Raw genomic sequence first — 16,432 nt, 5'->3', positions numbered from 1 at the left:
AAGAATTTACAACCCATAAAAGGATTTCTTGGGTGAAACACTAATTACAGATATTGTAAAGATCATAGCTCAGGAGGCTTGTTTTAAAAACGAGGCAGCATTTTCTTGAAAAAGTTTGGTCCTCGATTTACTATTGACTAGTCACTGTTTTCAGATTGTAAGCATTTTTACGGTGTGTATGTGTGCGTGCATTAAACTAACATTTTAGAACCAGAATTCATCAAATCAAACCATAAGCCCTCAAGAACTTGACCTTGCACATCATGTCTGAGTGATGTGTCATCTTAAAGAACAATGCTAAAGACTATGGATGATAGTTATACTCATGTGATTCTGCAACACCTTAATTTTGTGCAGTTTTCTTCATTGCCCATAGAACTTGTCTTTTTTCATGTAGGTGCCAGAAACCCCACCCTCATGATCTCCCTCCCCCCTCCCTCAATGTTCTTCTCTGACAAAGTGATATAAAGACAATATTACTGTGTATTTACAAGCACAACATGTAGGCAAGAAGGTCCCAGGGTCAATAGGGTACATCTATTTCTTGTGGACATCTTCATGCCGAATGATCTTGTATGTGATCCAGTAAAAGATGTTGAAAATTAGGAAGGCCAGTGGGAAGGCAGCTCGAGATATGGTGTCAATCCTTTTTGCCCGATCCACAAACTTCTTTTTGATAGCATCTGCATCTTTTGGGGGTTGTGGGAGTGGGTTGGCAGGTGCAGCCTTGACAGCTGTGCCATCTTTCACTTGGAGGCAGTGACCCATCCCATAACCACTGAAGTTAAAACGACTTTCACGAGTAACGTCTTCTTCCTGGCAGAATGGAGACAGGAAGCACACACTGTCAGTCAAATTTGATGAAAGGTTCTTAAATTTCTTTAGAATTATAAGGATGAATTATAGTTAACTGTTAGTGTAGGAGGTTCTTGGAATAGGGAGTGTCCTTTTGAGTTCAATTCAATTATTTATAGCACAGATATTCGTTAACTTTTCAGTTCGAAAATTTTAATATAAAAACAATGTCCTTGTGAGCATCTTAATTAATCAACAAACAGAAACATGTATGCCATCTTCAGTCTTGACTTTTCCAAATCTTGTTTACCAATCAATAGATCTGGTTAGACTGGTTTAAAACCAGTTTCCAAAATTCTCATATTATACTATAAATATATCAAGAGTATCATTCATTAATTTCTTCATTCATTTATTCTTTCTCTTGACACACTTTTACTTAATTTCTGTTACATACTTGTGCCAGAATTAAGAAATTTTAGTATCATGAGTCATTTACGTTTTACTTATTTCATTAATATTTCATTTAAGATGAACCCCTTAATTATATATTGTTTTCCACTCTGGCCCTCTAGTTTGTTTCAGCTATATAATGGAGATTAAGTATTCATCATTTGGCATGTATATCTGTGTCAAAGACAGTATTTCCAATATTGATTTTTTAATATTGATTCTTTGGCTAGTAAGACTCTTTACCATATTTAAACATAGCATATTAGTCAAGGCCAGTGATGTTTTATGCTGATTATTTCTACATAAGTTAGATGCAAGGCAGAAAATGATTTTTATCACTTGGTCTGAAAGGAAAATCACCTTAGAGACAAATGGAGTCAGAGTCAAAATAGGGAATCAACTGGTGGGATTTAATGACTTATTTGATACCAACTATCTTCAAATAGCCACAGATTAAATTATCTTCTCTTTTAGCTAGCTTTACTGCTTCTTATGATGCTTTATAATCTGCTATTGCCCTTTTTTAGCTTGCCTGATAATGCTCATGGCATATTTCCCAAAATAAAAAAAAAAAAGGAGAGAAAAAAAGAAAACAACAACAACAAAACCCCTTGGTATTAGTATTAATTCATCGTTGTTAACTACATGTCTGTAGTACCTTCAGTAACATATAAAAAGTATGTCAAATAGATAAATTTGAACGTAATATGAATATAAGCTCAACTGCATCCAAAATAGAGTGAGGAGGAGGACAGATTGTACCTAGTGTATTCAAATGAGGTTTTAAATTCACAGGAGGACCTGGATAGGTAAAGGTGCAAGCAGGTATTTTAGTCTACTTCATTGAGAGCAAATGAGGAGAGAGACAGCAGTGCAGATTACAGAGACATACAAGCACTCCAGAATGGTTAGGGTAGATTATAGTTCGTGTGCTCAGATGAGCCATTGCAGAAATCAGGAAGAATAGATTGACTTCCATGTGGCTTACTTAGCCAGATCAATACCCATATGCTACTTCCCTCTGTGAGTAATACATGCTGCTTGAAAATGAATAATAGAGTTTAATAAAGTCTTTACAGCTTTAGTTTATCAATATCACCTATTGTGATAAAGTGCCTTTGGTGAGGACAGCCCTAAAGATGGCTGAATATTGCATTACAACCTGGTAATGACTTGGAATTTGAGCTAAAGAGATAGTAGGTGTGAATAATTGTTAGTCACTTCATGCTGCCGCCATTTGCCATATATGATCTCTTGGAAAATCAGACCAGGAAACAGAGGGCTCATTTCATTTCAAACATTAATTATTCATTGTTTGATGGATATTTATGTTTATTTTATTATTATTTTAAAATTTCATACATAAGTGCTGCATTTTCACCCCACAATTCTCAACTCCAATTTCTCTCATATGCCCCTCTCAAATTCATGACCTTTTCTTCAATTACTATTGGTGTGTGTATGTGCGTGTGTGTGTGTGTTTATGTATGATTTCTTCTAGTGTTGCTCATATGTACGTATGAGCATATGTACATTTTACATATGTACATTGAGCTGACCATTTGGGATTGGATAACTTATCAGGCTGCCAATCATGGAGAAGATTGTTTCTCCCTTTCTTGGCAGCACTAACTGCCTGTAGTTCTTCATCTGGGGGTGGGGCCTTGGGAGATTTCCCCTATTCATTTTGGGATATCAGCTAGCATTTTCACTGTGTAGTTTTGTTTAGGTGACCACAGTTTTAAGATTGTCATGGCTGCAGCTCCTTGGCATATATGGAAGATAGTACCTCACAGTAGATGTCCTGGTCCTCCGGCTCATTGAATCTTTCTACCACCTCTCACATGATGTTCTCTGAGCCTTAGGTGTGAGGGTTGTATCAGTTTGGGATAGGCCTCCCCCCCCATTCATTTGTTCTCTGCATTTTGGCCAGTTGTGTCAAATGGTCTCCATTTGCTACCAAATAAAGCTTCTTTGATGAGGGATGAAAGTTACATTCATCTGTGTGTATAAGAATACACATTTAGAATGTTGCTGGGAATTATACTGGCTTATGGAAGTGAGAGTAATAGGTTCTGTTCTAGAGTCCATGACCTTACTGGCCATGCATAGTTGCCTGTATTAACAGTACCAGAGGTGAGTTCCTCATTGTTCTCATTAACACATGACTCTAGTGCAATCAATAAGAACATTAATTATAACCTTCAGTCATCTGATTTATAATCACAGTGAACCAGACCTAAGTTCTTGTACAAAGTAGTTGTGAAACTGCTACTTTATACAGCAATCCATCCAAGCTGTGATTTGTGTTAGATTACCCTTTAAAAGTTGGTTTTTTTAAATTTATTTATTTTTTTTATTAATTTATTCTTGTTACATCTTAATGGTTATCCCATCCCTTGTATCCTCCCATTCTTCCCTCCCTCCCATTTTCCCCTTATTCCCCTCCCCTATGACTGTGACTGAGGGGGACCTCCTCCTCCTGTATATGCTCATAGGGTATCAAGTCTCTTCTTGGTAACCTGCTATCCTTCCTCTGAGTGCCACCAGTTCTCCCCATCCAGGGGGCATGGTCAAATATGGGGCACCAAATGATCAATGTTCCATTGCTTACTAAAAGCTAATGGAGAAGATTTCATTCAAAAACTATTGGGTGTTGATTTTGTGTCAAGCATTGGTTTAAATTTCATGAGACAGTGAATGTATTTGTTGGCAGGAGGAGCTCTACTTGTATAGAGTTTCAGAATGCAGTGGGAAAGATAACCTAAAAGTATTATCATATAGAGAATATTTAGCCTGATATCTGAGTAGTCCCTTGTGCACAATTGCATGAACTCAGTAATAAATGGTTAAACTGGGATAATATTGAAATAGTAGATATTTCTTTTCCTCAAAATGAGGATGATTTAGACTTATTCCTGTAGCAGCCTACCGGCAGGAGCCATTCCTATCCTATCTCCATTCCCTGGAGTCTCTGCCTCTTGATGACGACCCACTTCCGCTCTACCACTCAGCCTTCTCTGCTAGTCCATCTCCATTCCTTCTTTGGTCACAGATCCTCAGAAACACCTTTTACCAGGAACCCCTCCTCCAAATAGCCACACAAGGGACTCAGGTAGGGGATTTTCAAAACAGCTTAGTGTCCTCAACTATGATCTCTCCAGACTTAGTCCCATAGCAGCCGGCCTGCAGGAGGGCTTCCTTCCACTCCACCTTCATTCCCGGAGGACTACACCTCTTGATGAGTGTCAACCCCAGGTTCCCTTAGTTCTTTCCCGAAGCCCCTCTCAGACTTTCATCCTAGCCCATCTCCTTTCCTTTCTGTCACTCCCTGACCTAAAGAAGCACTCCCTACCAGGGACTCCATAGCCTTCACATTTGGCTGAGATCCAGAGTAAACAGCAGCAACCAAAGAATGGAACATCCACCTTCAAAAGACATGACTAAATATCAACACCAAGAAACACCTCAAACATCATAACTACAAATGCATCGACCCCAGTCCAAAAACCAAACGTGAGCTGCAAATACTCCACCAAAAATCTGTGTCTCTATTGCCGTAAGTCCTGAAAAATGTAAAATAGATGAAGTACAGAAAAAAAAGGTTTCAAAATAACAACCATGAAAATGTTCAAGGATGTTAGAGGATATGAGTCTATGAAAACACAGTTTAAAGAAATCATGAAAACAATTCAAGACATGAAATCAAAATTAACAAAGAAATAGAATCACTAAAGAAAACCCAGAGTAAAATACAGCTAAACATGAAAAATTTAGGATACCAAATAAAAACTTCAGAGGTAAGCCTCACCAAACAGATTATAGTACATAGAAGAGAGATTCTCAGATGTTTAAAATAAGGTTCATAAAATGGATAGCTCATTCAAAGAAAATGTTAAATCAAAAAATAAATGAATAATTTAATCGGTTCAAAGGTTCAAATAAGTGTTCCAAAATATGGAGTAAATGGATTCTTAACCATGACAATGCCTTCATAACTGTCTGAAGACTTATTTCATGCAAGAAAGGGACCATATAGGTAATTAGGAGGAGAGACTTACTCCTCATATTGGTTATAGGCAACCTCAGGTATTTTGGCATCTATTTTTTAAGGTAGGGAAAAATAGTGACAGTTTGTTAAGGCAGGGAAAGCACTCCCTAGGATAAGAGTGGGCTAGTCAACATGGAAAAGGTATCCACTCAAATGTGTCTAACTACCAATTACAATCATGGAAGTGATGTAAAGTGCTATAGAGATCCAGACTGAGAATGTGGATGCTTAGGTCTTAGATTTAGCTCTGAGGTTTATAAACTGTGTTTATCTCAGGCATGCACATCTGTCTTCTCAGATCACAGATGCCTCATGCCAAAAAAAAAAAAAAAAAGTGAAGATTCAACTAGAGCTGTGGATCCCTGCTGTGGTTTCTGGAGAAATTTGCAGATATGCTTGTGTCATCACATTCCCTTCAAGACCAGTTGGATGGGACACTCTGGGAGTGAGAATTTAGAATTTGCAGGTTTTAACACCCAGTGATTCTAATGTAAAAGGTTTGAAACCACTGGTTTCCTTGAGTTCCAGTGTCTGTCTCTGAAATGTAGAATGAACTCTATATTATTAAGTCTAAAATTAATTCTCAGGTGGAAGCAATCCTTCACCATATGTTTCTCTTTATCTGCCCAAGCTTATTGTGCTTTTCTTCTTTCCTTGACTTTAGAATCTCACAAATTCCTATTCTCCCTTTGAAGAACCATTTAAAAATTTATGATTAAGCATATATTACTGCTTGAGTGAGATAATAGTCACTTACATTCGCAAATTCTGAAAAAAATAGCTAGTAACCTGTTTTTAGCATATAAAACAAAAGCGCTTTAAATATGCACATCCATGTTTCTTTTCAGACTGCCTCATTCATACCATTTCTATAGCCATTCTGCAAACCCTGTGAATGGACAGTTAAAGAGATTAACTCATTCAATTAAGTACCAGAGGTACAATAGAAGGATGCCAGGTTTGAATATCATTATTTTATTCATTGTCATGCAAACTGTGGGTGTTTAATAGAAGCTTGGTGAAAATGAGTGAGGTGGAATTTTAAGAGGGTTCCACTGTGCTTGAAAACTATTTCCTCATTCATCCAACAGTATTTCAGATATTCTTTTGAGCATAGCAATGGTTAATTAAATCAATCCTTTAAAATTTGCTGTAGTAGTGAGTGTTATTTACTTAATTCCTGATATACAGGTGGGTTGAATATTAGGTTAAGGGTCTTCTTATTTACTTTTATGATTGGTTCAGTGCTTTCTAAATTAAATATAGAAGTCTAAATTATCCGCATCAAGAGATATGGTTTTGATTTTGAAAAACACAACTGCAACCAATTTGGATTTCTTGTTGTTGTTGTTACACTGAATGGCTAATTTAGTTTCTAGTAGGTTCAAAATAAAATGTTATAGCATTATGGCAAGATTGCTATGAGGGGGCAAAATGGAAATGAAACTGAGTCAAGGTTATACTGAAGTTAAAATAAAGAACAATTTGTATGCATGGCTCATAAATATGCCAACTAATATAAGTCTGATCATCCTAGTTAGGAAGGAGTTTTCAGCTTAGCTCCATTTTTTTTTCTTATTAGCTGGGAACTGTTAACTATTGCTGCCAATACACCATCTTCAATTGCTGAGCTTCAAACAGCAAACACCTCTAGCTACCCTGTTTTGTCATGTGCCGATTAGTAAAATTTCTATAGAAAATGACTCATGTGGTTGAAGGTTCAATGCATTCATTTTTTATATCCTCCATTGACGGTATCTCAATTTTTTCTGCTGTACAAAGTACAGCTTTGGCATTGAAAATCATTAGAGATTTATTTTGATTTTTATTCATTTTGTGCATCTATTTTACCTGCCATTAAATATGCCCATTTTTATTTGCAATAAAATGAATCAAAAGCTGTCCAGAATTGCAACACAGTGAACATGTTATAAGAAAATGATTTCAATATAACTTAAAAACATGGCACTTAAAAAATAAAATACTTTAGTGAACTCCATGTCTCAGACTTTTATGCCCTAGGAAGTAAGAAATAGAGGATTTCTAAATGCTGGGGAACGGGAAGTATCTTTCTATCACATTCCATACCCAGATTATTTGATTGGATCTAGTGTCCTTTCTACTGTAACTGGAAATTGTTCAGTTGGAACTCAAGGCTAGTGTGCTTCAATCAACAAAAGAACACAGTGGAGTCTCTGTCCCTCCTTAGAAAACAGTATGAGTCCAAATACAATGAATTTTCTGTGAAAAATCAACCAAAAAGCGATGGCTAGGTGGTGCTTAATATAAGCCTGGATACATTTATTGGCTTAATAGATTTTCCTCAATTTTGGAGGACCTCAATTCCTTCCTCCATAATGCAAGTTCCTATGGATTGACAGATATGAATAAACATAAATAGATATATATATATATATAATTTCTTTTTTAAAATGTGTCCATAATTTATTTATTTTTTGTATTATATTTTTATTTTATTTTTTTTTAAATTTTATTAATTTATTCATATTACATCTCAATGGTTATCCCCTCCCTTGTATCCTCCCATTCCTCCCTCCCTCCCATTTTCCCCTTACTCCCCTCCCCTATGACTGTGACTGAGGAGGACTTCCTCCCCCTGTGTATGCTCATAGGGTATCCAGTCTCTTCTTGGTAGCCTGCTATCCTTCCTCTGAGTGCCACCAGGTCTTCCATTCAGGGGACTTGGTCAAATATGAGGCACCCTTGTAAATCACAAGACAAACTGAGGCTACATGATTTTATAATGATATATTATTAATAAATGGTAAAGCTGAGGTTCAAGACCAAGTTGATCTGAACACAAACTACATGATTTGGAAGACACTAAAAGTCTTTGATTTTGTGAACTTTTGTCTATATCAAGGCCCAAATGGTTTCCTTTAAGAATTATGGATTATAAGTCTGACTAAGATTTTCAGAATAAAGTAGAAATTAGCAAAAGTAACTGTAATTCATTGCTATTTAATGACAGATGGTAAAATAAATCAATATTTTCAGCCTTTTGAGCTGAAAGATAATTTCTCTATAGGAAATTCATACTCATGAGTCATTTACTTTTTTCAAGAGAGAATATTAATACAATTCTTTTTGGTTTTTTAAAAACAGTCTTCCTATGTAATCCATGCTGGTCTTGTCTTCAGAATTTCCTGACTCAGTCTACCAAATATTAAGATTATATATCTGCTCCAACCTGTCCACATATTGTTGGTTTATGAAGAAGGGATTTCTGAGTTTAATTTATTAACTACCTGCCATTTATTTATAATTTAATCAGTAGTTATTGAATTTTTACTATGTTCAAGGCAAATGGTAGGAAGATGACAGTAAGTAAAAAGACAAAAAATCTGATTTTTTAATGATTGCATTCTATGCATTCTGTTGGGAAAACTGTAGTTAACTGAAACTATATACACAGATGCATATAACACACACCTACACACACACACACACACACACACACACACACACACACACACGCATGCATGCTGCATATTTCTAAAATGGTCAACTTCCAGTGTAAATCACTAGATGGATGATTGTGCTAGTAAATGAGAAGACAGTAAAGGAGGATTTTGTTTTTCGAGACAGAGTTTCTCTGTGTAGCCTTTACTGTCCTGGACTCACTTTATAGACCAGATCTGCCTGCCTCTGCCTCCCAAGTGCTGGGATTACAGGCATGTGCCACTGTGTCTGGCTAAGGAAAATCATTTTGGCTTTGGAAAAATATGACTGAGATAGAAATGCTTAGGGCCAACTCACTCAGAGACATATACTTGGTTACATGTTAACTCATGAGTGGCTGCCTTTCTACCTAAAAATATCTTCAAGATAGAAATCTAAAAGACAACTTATAGTAAAAGTCAACTTTTAATCAAAACACTTAAAGTTCAGTTTTTAAATAGTCCTTCAGTTTTTGTTTTTAGTGTTTGTTTGGACAGATAAGTTTTGCCAAGTGATCATGGATTCAGAATAAATTCCTTATGCTGCTGAAGATCAACGGATGGTCAGCTGAACATTCCAAAGCTTTATAGAGTTGCTGTCCTTTGGCTCTTTGAGTGGAGCCCTATAAACTTATCCTGGAAATATCTCTCAAACTGGTCATGGAAGTATGTATCTGTTCTCCTTGAATGGGCCTCTGACTTGTTTCTAATCAAGAGAATGGATGCTAAGTAACTTTAAAAGCTTGGTCAGAGTAGGCGTTGGCGTTTTATTCCGGCTTGCTAGACCATATACTTAGACCTCCGAGTCTCTCTTTCAGTTGTCTGGCTGCTTTGAGACAACTAAAGTGTAAAAGAAAAATAATGGGCCCATGTGGAGAGATCGAATAAATAAGCTCTGAAAGTAGATGAGAAGAGAAGGCTATCTGGCCAGCTCCTTCTACTGTCTTCCTGCATCCAAGGTCACATCCTAAGCTGAAATGACTCAGCTGAGACCTTCCCCGATTCTTGACACATGGCAACTAGGAGAAACAAAGAACTTAATACTGTTATTTTAAGTCATTGAGATTTGGGGGTGATTTATCATACAGTAATATATAACTATATTCATAATCAATAGTATCTTCAACACCTAAATATCGTAGCATCGCCACTGGGACCAGGCACCAGGCAGAAGCTGGAAAGGTCACAAGGAAATGGTTGCAAAACTGGAAGGGGAACAAAGCACTTGTTGAAGTCTAGGAGAAGGTGGAAATTTCTGTGGTAATGTGAAAATAGAAAATACATATTATACATCTGTTGATCCAGCTAAAGAGATTTCCAGACAGAATACTGTGGGTATCAAATGTACAACTAGAAGTTAGAAGAAATATAAAGGCTCCAGAGACAATTTCTTCCAGCTTTCAAAGAGCCGTTAGATAAGACCAAGCCTTAAGAGAAAAATCAGATCCAGAGAGGGTCTGTAAACTTTCTTTGTTACAACTCAAGAAATATCTAAACAAGTGCCTTGTGAGCTCATGATTTCTGCGGACAGCAAGTCTTGCTAGAATTCTAAGAGCATGCCTGGAAGATATCTCTGAACAGCAAACTCCTAAGAGCACTGAGACTCTGTGTTGCCCCAGAAGCCTTATAAAGAAGGAGCCTTGGGTCATGCAAGGTAGCTTTCTTTCTGTTTTTGAGTAGTCCAGACTCTCCACAACCTCCCATTCCTCTTCCCGGAGTCTCCTTTATGCAGGGAATACAAAGGGCACCACTATCCCCGGCTCAAGAAAGGCTGATCTTTAATTGATGAATAAGAACCGTAAACATTTATGGAGAATAAGGTAAGGTTTTGATAAATGTATCACTTGTAAGGTTTCCATCAAGTAACATATTTGTCACTTTTGGCCAGCAGCATCTACATGGTTCTGTTAGCAATTTTGAAATATATAACAGATGATTTTTAATTTAAGCATGCTGTGCAGTAGATCTCTAAAATCTGCACTTGTCAAACGGATACTGAGCTTATCCTGAAGAGATTTGTGGCTATGACTTCTGTGTAATGACATGAATTATAAATTTATATCCTCAAAGCTCCAACAGGTAAGGGAATTGTATCTTTTCGGCTTGAAAGCAACAAAGACAGTACAGAATGAAAAGAGGTTTTTAGAGACCTTAATCTTCTGTTGGTGGGGAAAATAGTTTAAAAAAGAGTTACTTAGTTACAAACAAATGCCATGGCTTAGGAGGAAGCACTATTCAGATAACAGAATAAGCACTACAGAACAGAGAGAAAACAACTCTCAAGGGTGTATCCCTAGCCCGGGACCTGGTAACCCCAGCGAGCCCACCTTCTAGACTTCTCATTAAGCAACGATTGCTATGCATCACTTATTTCCCCTGGTTTTGGAGAGAAATGTCTGTAGCAGCACATGTACCTCCATATTGTCTCCTGGATATTCTGGGCATTATTTCTAAGCTCAACAAAGCTTTATCGTAAGCTCTGAGCCCAGGGCTTACTATGAGGTGTCTTCTCTGAGGTAAATGATGCAATCCTGAGTTTTGAAATGTGTTTAAAAACCAATAACTGTACTCACTGTCATTTATGGAGGCTTTTATACATCACCAACTAGTTTTCTTTATGTAGAAAATAACAACGCTAGCAAAAAAGAAAGAAAAACTGCTTTCTAGTTTATTATTCATGTAGATGTGTATCTTGTTGGTCGTTGAGCGTAAATACAAGTATGATATGTGTGCATGATAGAAGTAGATTTTACCAAGGGAAGGGTACTGGGGCAGAATTTATTTATCAAAAATAACTTCTCTCATAGCTTCTATCAACATATTTTCTTTGATGAGACTGCAACTCTTCCTACCGAGAGTTCAGGATCTACATTCCCACATACTGAATTGGAAAACCCATGACTTGCTGGTAGCTGACAGAATGCAGTAGAATGACATTTTATAAATTCCTAAGATAATGTGCAAAAGGATAAAGAGTTTCTGCCCTGTTCCATGCCTTATTTGTGCTTGGACTCAAGTGCTACCATATAAAAATCCCTGCTACCCTGCAGCTGCCATGTACAAAGGAAGCTAAGCCATATGGAAAGGTCATATATAGGTGCTCTAATTAGCAAGCTAGTCTTAAGAGCTCTCAATCTAGACACTCGACATGTGAGTGAATAAGTTTACAGATGCCTAACTCCCACCTGTCAAGTAAGAGACAACCTTTGAGTCTTCCTGCCGAGTTTTCAGAAGTCATGCAACCATGAAAAGTCATCCTTCTCCTGCTATTTCCAAATTCCCAAGTACAGCACTATGCTAGTTTTTGTGCCTTTGTGTTTGAAGTGATAACACCAAGTTACTGTAACAGGCTGTTTGAGTCATTGGTGTGGCAAGTTTTTTAGTTTTAATAGCTAGTACTTAAAACTGGAAGTCTTGGCATAAGATAAATTGCAGTTAAGAGCACTGTTTACTCTTTCAGAGGCCCTGAGTTCAATTCCCAGAACTGTCATGGTGGCTCACAACCACCTATAATGTGATATAATGCTCTCTTCTAGTATGCAGATGTACATGCAGGCAAAGCACTGTATACATAATAAATAAATATTTTTTAAAAAGAGAAATATTATGAAAACATAGGCTTGAGTATGTTCCTGAGTAAATGATGTTTTCTTAATATTTAAAAATTAGTTTTCCAGTGCCAAATGGTCAGCCCTAAAAACATACAAGTAATATTATACAGATCGAGAAAGTTATATTTAGGAATATATTTGTATATGCATATATATATATATTATGTATGCAGTAATAATTAGTGAGAAAAGAGGGCATGAATTTAAAGGAGAGTAGGCAGTAGTATATGGGAGGGTTACGAAGGAGGAAAAAGAAGTGAGAAATATAATTATATTATAATTTCAAATTTTAAATTAAAAATTTAAAAACACCTAAAATAGACATAAAATGGCAGTCTTGGGGGCTGTATAGACAGAGCAGCAGTTAAGAGTGCTTACTGATCTTGTAGATGATCTAGTATCAGTTCCCAGTAACATCCATATCAGGTGCCTCACAACTGCCTGTAACTCCAGCTCCAGGAAACTTAATGCCCTGTAGCCTCTTTGGTCACTTGCATGCAGGTGGTGCCTATAAACTCCTTCTCTCCCTCCCTCCCTCCTTCCCTCCCTCCCTCTCATAAGAACCATAAACAAATCTGTTTTGAAATATCAGTCTAAACATAGCATTGGTGAATGTTGTTCTTTAAGCCAGGCCAGGTAATCTGGCCTCTCTGAAATTAGCTAACTGTATCTTTTTTAGCTACCAGAGATGCAGCATCATTGCCTAGGACTCCAATATTCACCCTGTTACAGAGATTATATTACTGAAGAACTGCCAGTACTGTAACGCTTTGTTAATAGGGGATGTTTTTACTGCTCAAAAAATAAACTTCTTGCTTCACGTCAATAGTAATGCCACAGAAGAACACTAATGTCATAACCTGATGACATTCTCAAAGTAACAATGTCCAAGAATCACATTTACTTATCAGTCAATCGCTGTTATAAAATCAAGGACAAGTGTCTTTCTTTATAAAATACATATGTGAGCTACACAAAAGATAGAAATTGGTATGTAATCTTTTTGATATTAGATTCAGTACTGGATTTCTAATACATGCTTAATAAATCCTTGATAAATCCTTGTTGATTGTCTGGTGAGGTTTATTTTTTCACTTTATGCATAGACATTAGCTACTAAACCATAGCTCATTTAATTCTGGGTTTGACCCACATAAAATGATGTATACTCAACCCTTTCTACAATGTCTATGTTCCTATAATCAAATGGGATCAAAATTTAAAATTCCTAGTAGGAAATAGTCTAAACTATAAAGAAAAATATGTAAACATAACTATTAAGGAAGACATAGTTAAGTAAAGATTGCAAAAGAATATAAATAGAAGTGACTGTCTATGCTCTTTAACTACTTTAGTTATATCAATATAAAATAATTACTGACAGGTAAAACTTGGTATGGCAATATCTACAAGAATTAAGACCAGGTAGTAGACTTAAAATTTATTTTTTGTTTACTTTATTCAGTAAAAAATTGTCAACCCAAAATTTTGCCCTGCCTACAAGATATGCAGGGATAAAGAAAGAGCAAAGATCTAGGGAATGTCCAACTAATAACCCTTGACATTATTATCGGCACTGTGCTGTACTTGCAGCCTAGAAGAGTTGTCCTCTAAGAGGTCACAGTCAGAAATGGATCAAAACAGTTGCTGAGACTCACATCTAAACATTGGGTGAAATGTAGAGAGCCTTGTGGAAGAGTGGGAGCAAGGACAGAAGGACCCAGAGGAGCAGGAGCTCCACAAGGAGACCAACAGAGCCAACCAACCAGGGCCCACAGGGTTTGCTGAGACTGAACCATCAACCAAACACCATGTATGGACTGGACCTAGGCCTCTTACACATATGTACCCGACAGGCAGATTGGTCTTCATGTCTGTCCTCTAAAAAGGGGAGTGGGGGTTGTCTCTGACAAGGACTTTCTTGCATGGTTTTTCAATCACTTCCCCTTGGTGGGGCTTATTTGGCAGGCCACTGTGGTAGAGGATGTGCTCAGTCCTGATGTGATTTGATGCACTGGGATGGATGAGGAGTACACTTTTCTGAGTGGTAAGGGACGACAGATAGGAGGAAGAGGGAGGGAAGGTGGGACTGGAAGGAGAGAGGGCACTACAATTGAGATGTAAATGTATAAATTAATTAGTTATTATTTAGTTAAAATCGAAATTGTCAAGGGGACAAAAAAGAGAGAAATGGTCTTCCACTGGGAGGACACCACAACCCTTCAGTGATCCATTCTATTTATCAATCAACATTGATGTTTAATAAATAAAGTCCTATAATAGAGTGAGCAAGCACTAGAAACACAGTGATGAATAATAACTACTCTTAAGTATTAGTTGTCTTCTTAAAATATGAAGATTTATAGATATCTAAATAGGGGATGAGAGATTATCAATATACACATACACAGAGATAAGTATATAGGGCATTCTAGTGAGCATTATTTATGCAAAGTTTATGAGGATATTTACGGTAGTAGCACTGAGATACACAAGGCCATGTGTAAATCATCAGTGATACACAGTTGTCTCTAGTATAATGTAGCTGCCAGTTTGGATTTTAATACTTATTTCTAGTTTTCTCTTTATTATTTAAATTTTTATCATTCGTATTAAAGAACAGGCCAAGAGCTCTATATTTTGATAGCTGATTTATACTATTGTCTTCACTCAGCAGAAGGTGGCTTTCTGGGATTGTATCAAAGTCTGTAGCAGTACTTCCTGGTACATTTCCTGAATCCAAAATATTTAGTTATTTTGTAATAATGAAATTTTGATTCTGACTAAATGCTCAGAAAAAGTAGTCTTTTGTGAAGGAGGAGATGGAGACAGAAATTGCCTTCTGCTTGACAATTTTCTCTTCATCCAATGCTCTAGGTTCAATCATTCTCTCAAAGAACTTCCATTTCCTCCTCACTAACACTAGATCCAGTCTCCTGGACATTGCAAAAAGTAGAATAATACCTCAGTCTGCAAGACAAATGGCTTGTGTAAAGCTGAAATCTTTTCTACTTCATAGCTTTGAGCTACTCGTTGCCTTTCTAGACTTCACTCTGCCATTGTTTCATTCTCGGTGCTTTTTCTTAACCCCTGAGCCTAAGCCATAGGTTTCTCCTTAGCAACTGTTACCAGTGTCCACAATAGTACCCACTGCCTCTTATTGAAACCAAATATTCACACACCAGCTGTCAGGCTTTTCCATGTGACTTTTAAGTGAGAGGACTTAGTTTTATATATCCTGATGTCTCTATTACTCAGAATAATACTTAACTGAGCCTTTCTACACTAAATACATATAAAGCTAGTGTTTCTTAAATGAGTTGTAGAAAAAAAGGTGTCATCAGTATGAGAAACCATGACCTTACCTGTTTTTTTCATGCGGCTTATTTGATTTATGTGAAATTAGGGAAAACTTGATTAAACTCATAACTGTCATTCAAGAACCAAGTTACTTTTGGTCAGTATTTAGTTGGCACAATATTAAGCTAGTGAGCACCTATGTTATATGAAAATTTGATCTTCTCTATTAAAAACATCAGAAGAAAGACTACATTTTGTAAAGACAAAATGCATGAGATAGGTATTCCAGAATATAAAGAAATATTTTTGCATATGAACATTTTAAACCAAAATATTAGAGCTAGGCCAATGAAAGTTGATATGTGCTAGATATGAAAATATTCACTAAATAGATTAGACTTTATCCATTACTACTCATGGCAAAAACTAGAGAATATTTGTATAATACTAGAGTAGCTGAACTCATATGCCATCTATTTGAGTTTGGTAAAGAAACGGAAACCCCTGTAAACCTATAATAATTCCCAAACATCTCTGTATATCTTACAATTGTGGTTCAAAAGAACTTTATCTCTCAAAAATATCTTTCAACAAATTAATACCTTTGTGGTAAAGCTGTGTATTATTTACATGTCATTATGCAAAATATATTCAATTGCCTACATTAGACATGCTATTTCTATGAGGTTTGGTAAGAAAAAAATTCACCAGGGTATCTTCTTCATTGTCAATAACAAGGTCAAATATGTGGTAAGGGGGGG

The 16,432-nt window shown here is 36.6% G+C and overlaps 1 protein-coding gene across 3 annotated transcripts in view; it reads right to left on the bottom strand.

Moving 5' to 3' along the window:
* Window positions 1–238: 238 nt before the first annotated feature.
* The window catches only part of Glra2 (glycine receptor alpha 2), a 217,055-nt gene continuing 200,861 nt past the window's right edge, over window positions 239–16,432 (bottom strand). For all 3 annotated transcript variants that reach the window (XM_051141583.1, XM_051141582.1, XM_051141584.1), the window contains one exon: window positions 239–816. In XM_051141583.1, the coding sequence (XP_050997540.1) occupies window positions 538–816 (279 nt within the window). In that variant the 3' untranslated portion in view covers window positions 239–537. The remainder of the gene's footprint in view (window positions 817–16,432) is intronic.

This window comes from Acomys russatus, chromosome X (genome assembly GCF_903995435.1).
Source record: "Acomys russatus chromosome X, mAcoRus1.1, whole genome shotgun sequence".
Classification (NCBI taxonomy): domain Eukaryota; kingdom Metazoa; phylum Chordata; class Mammalia; order Rodentia; family Muridae; genus Acomys; species Acomys russatus.
This window is presented reverse-complemented; position numbering and strand designations above follow the sequence as displayed.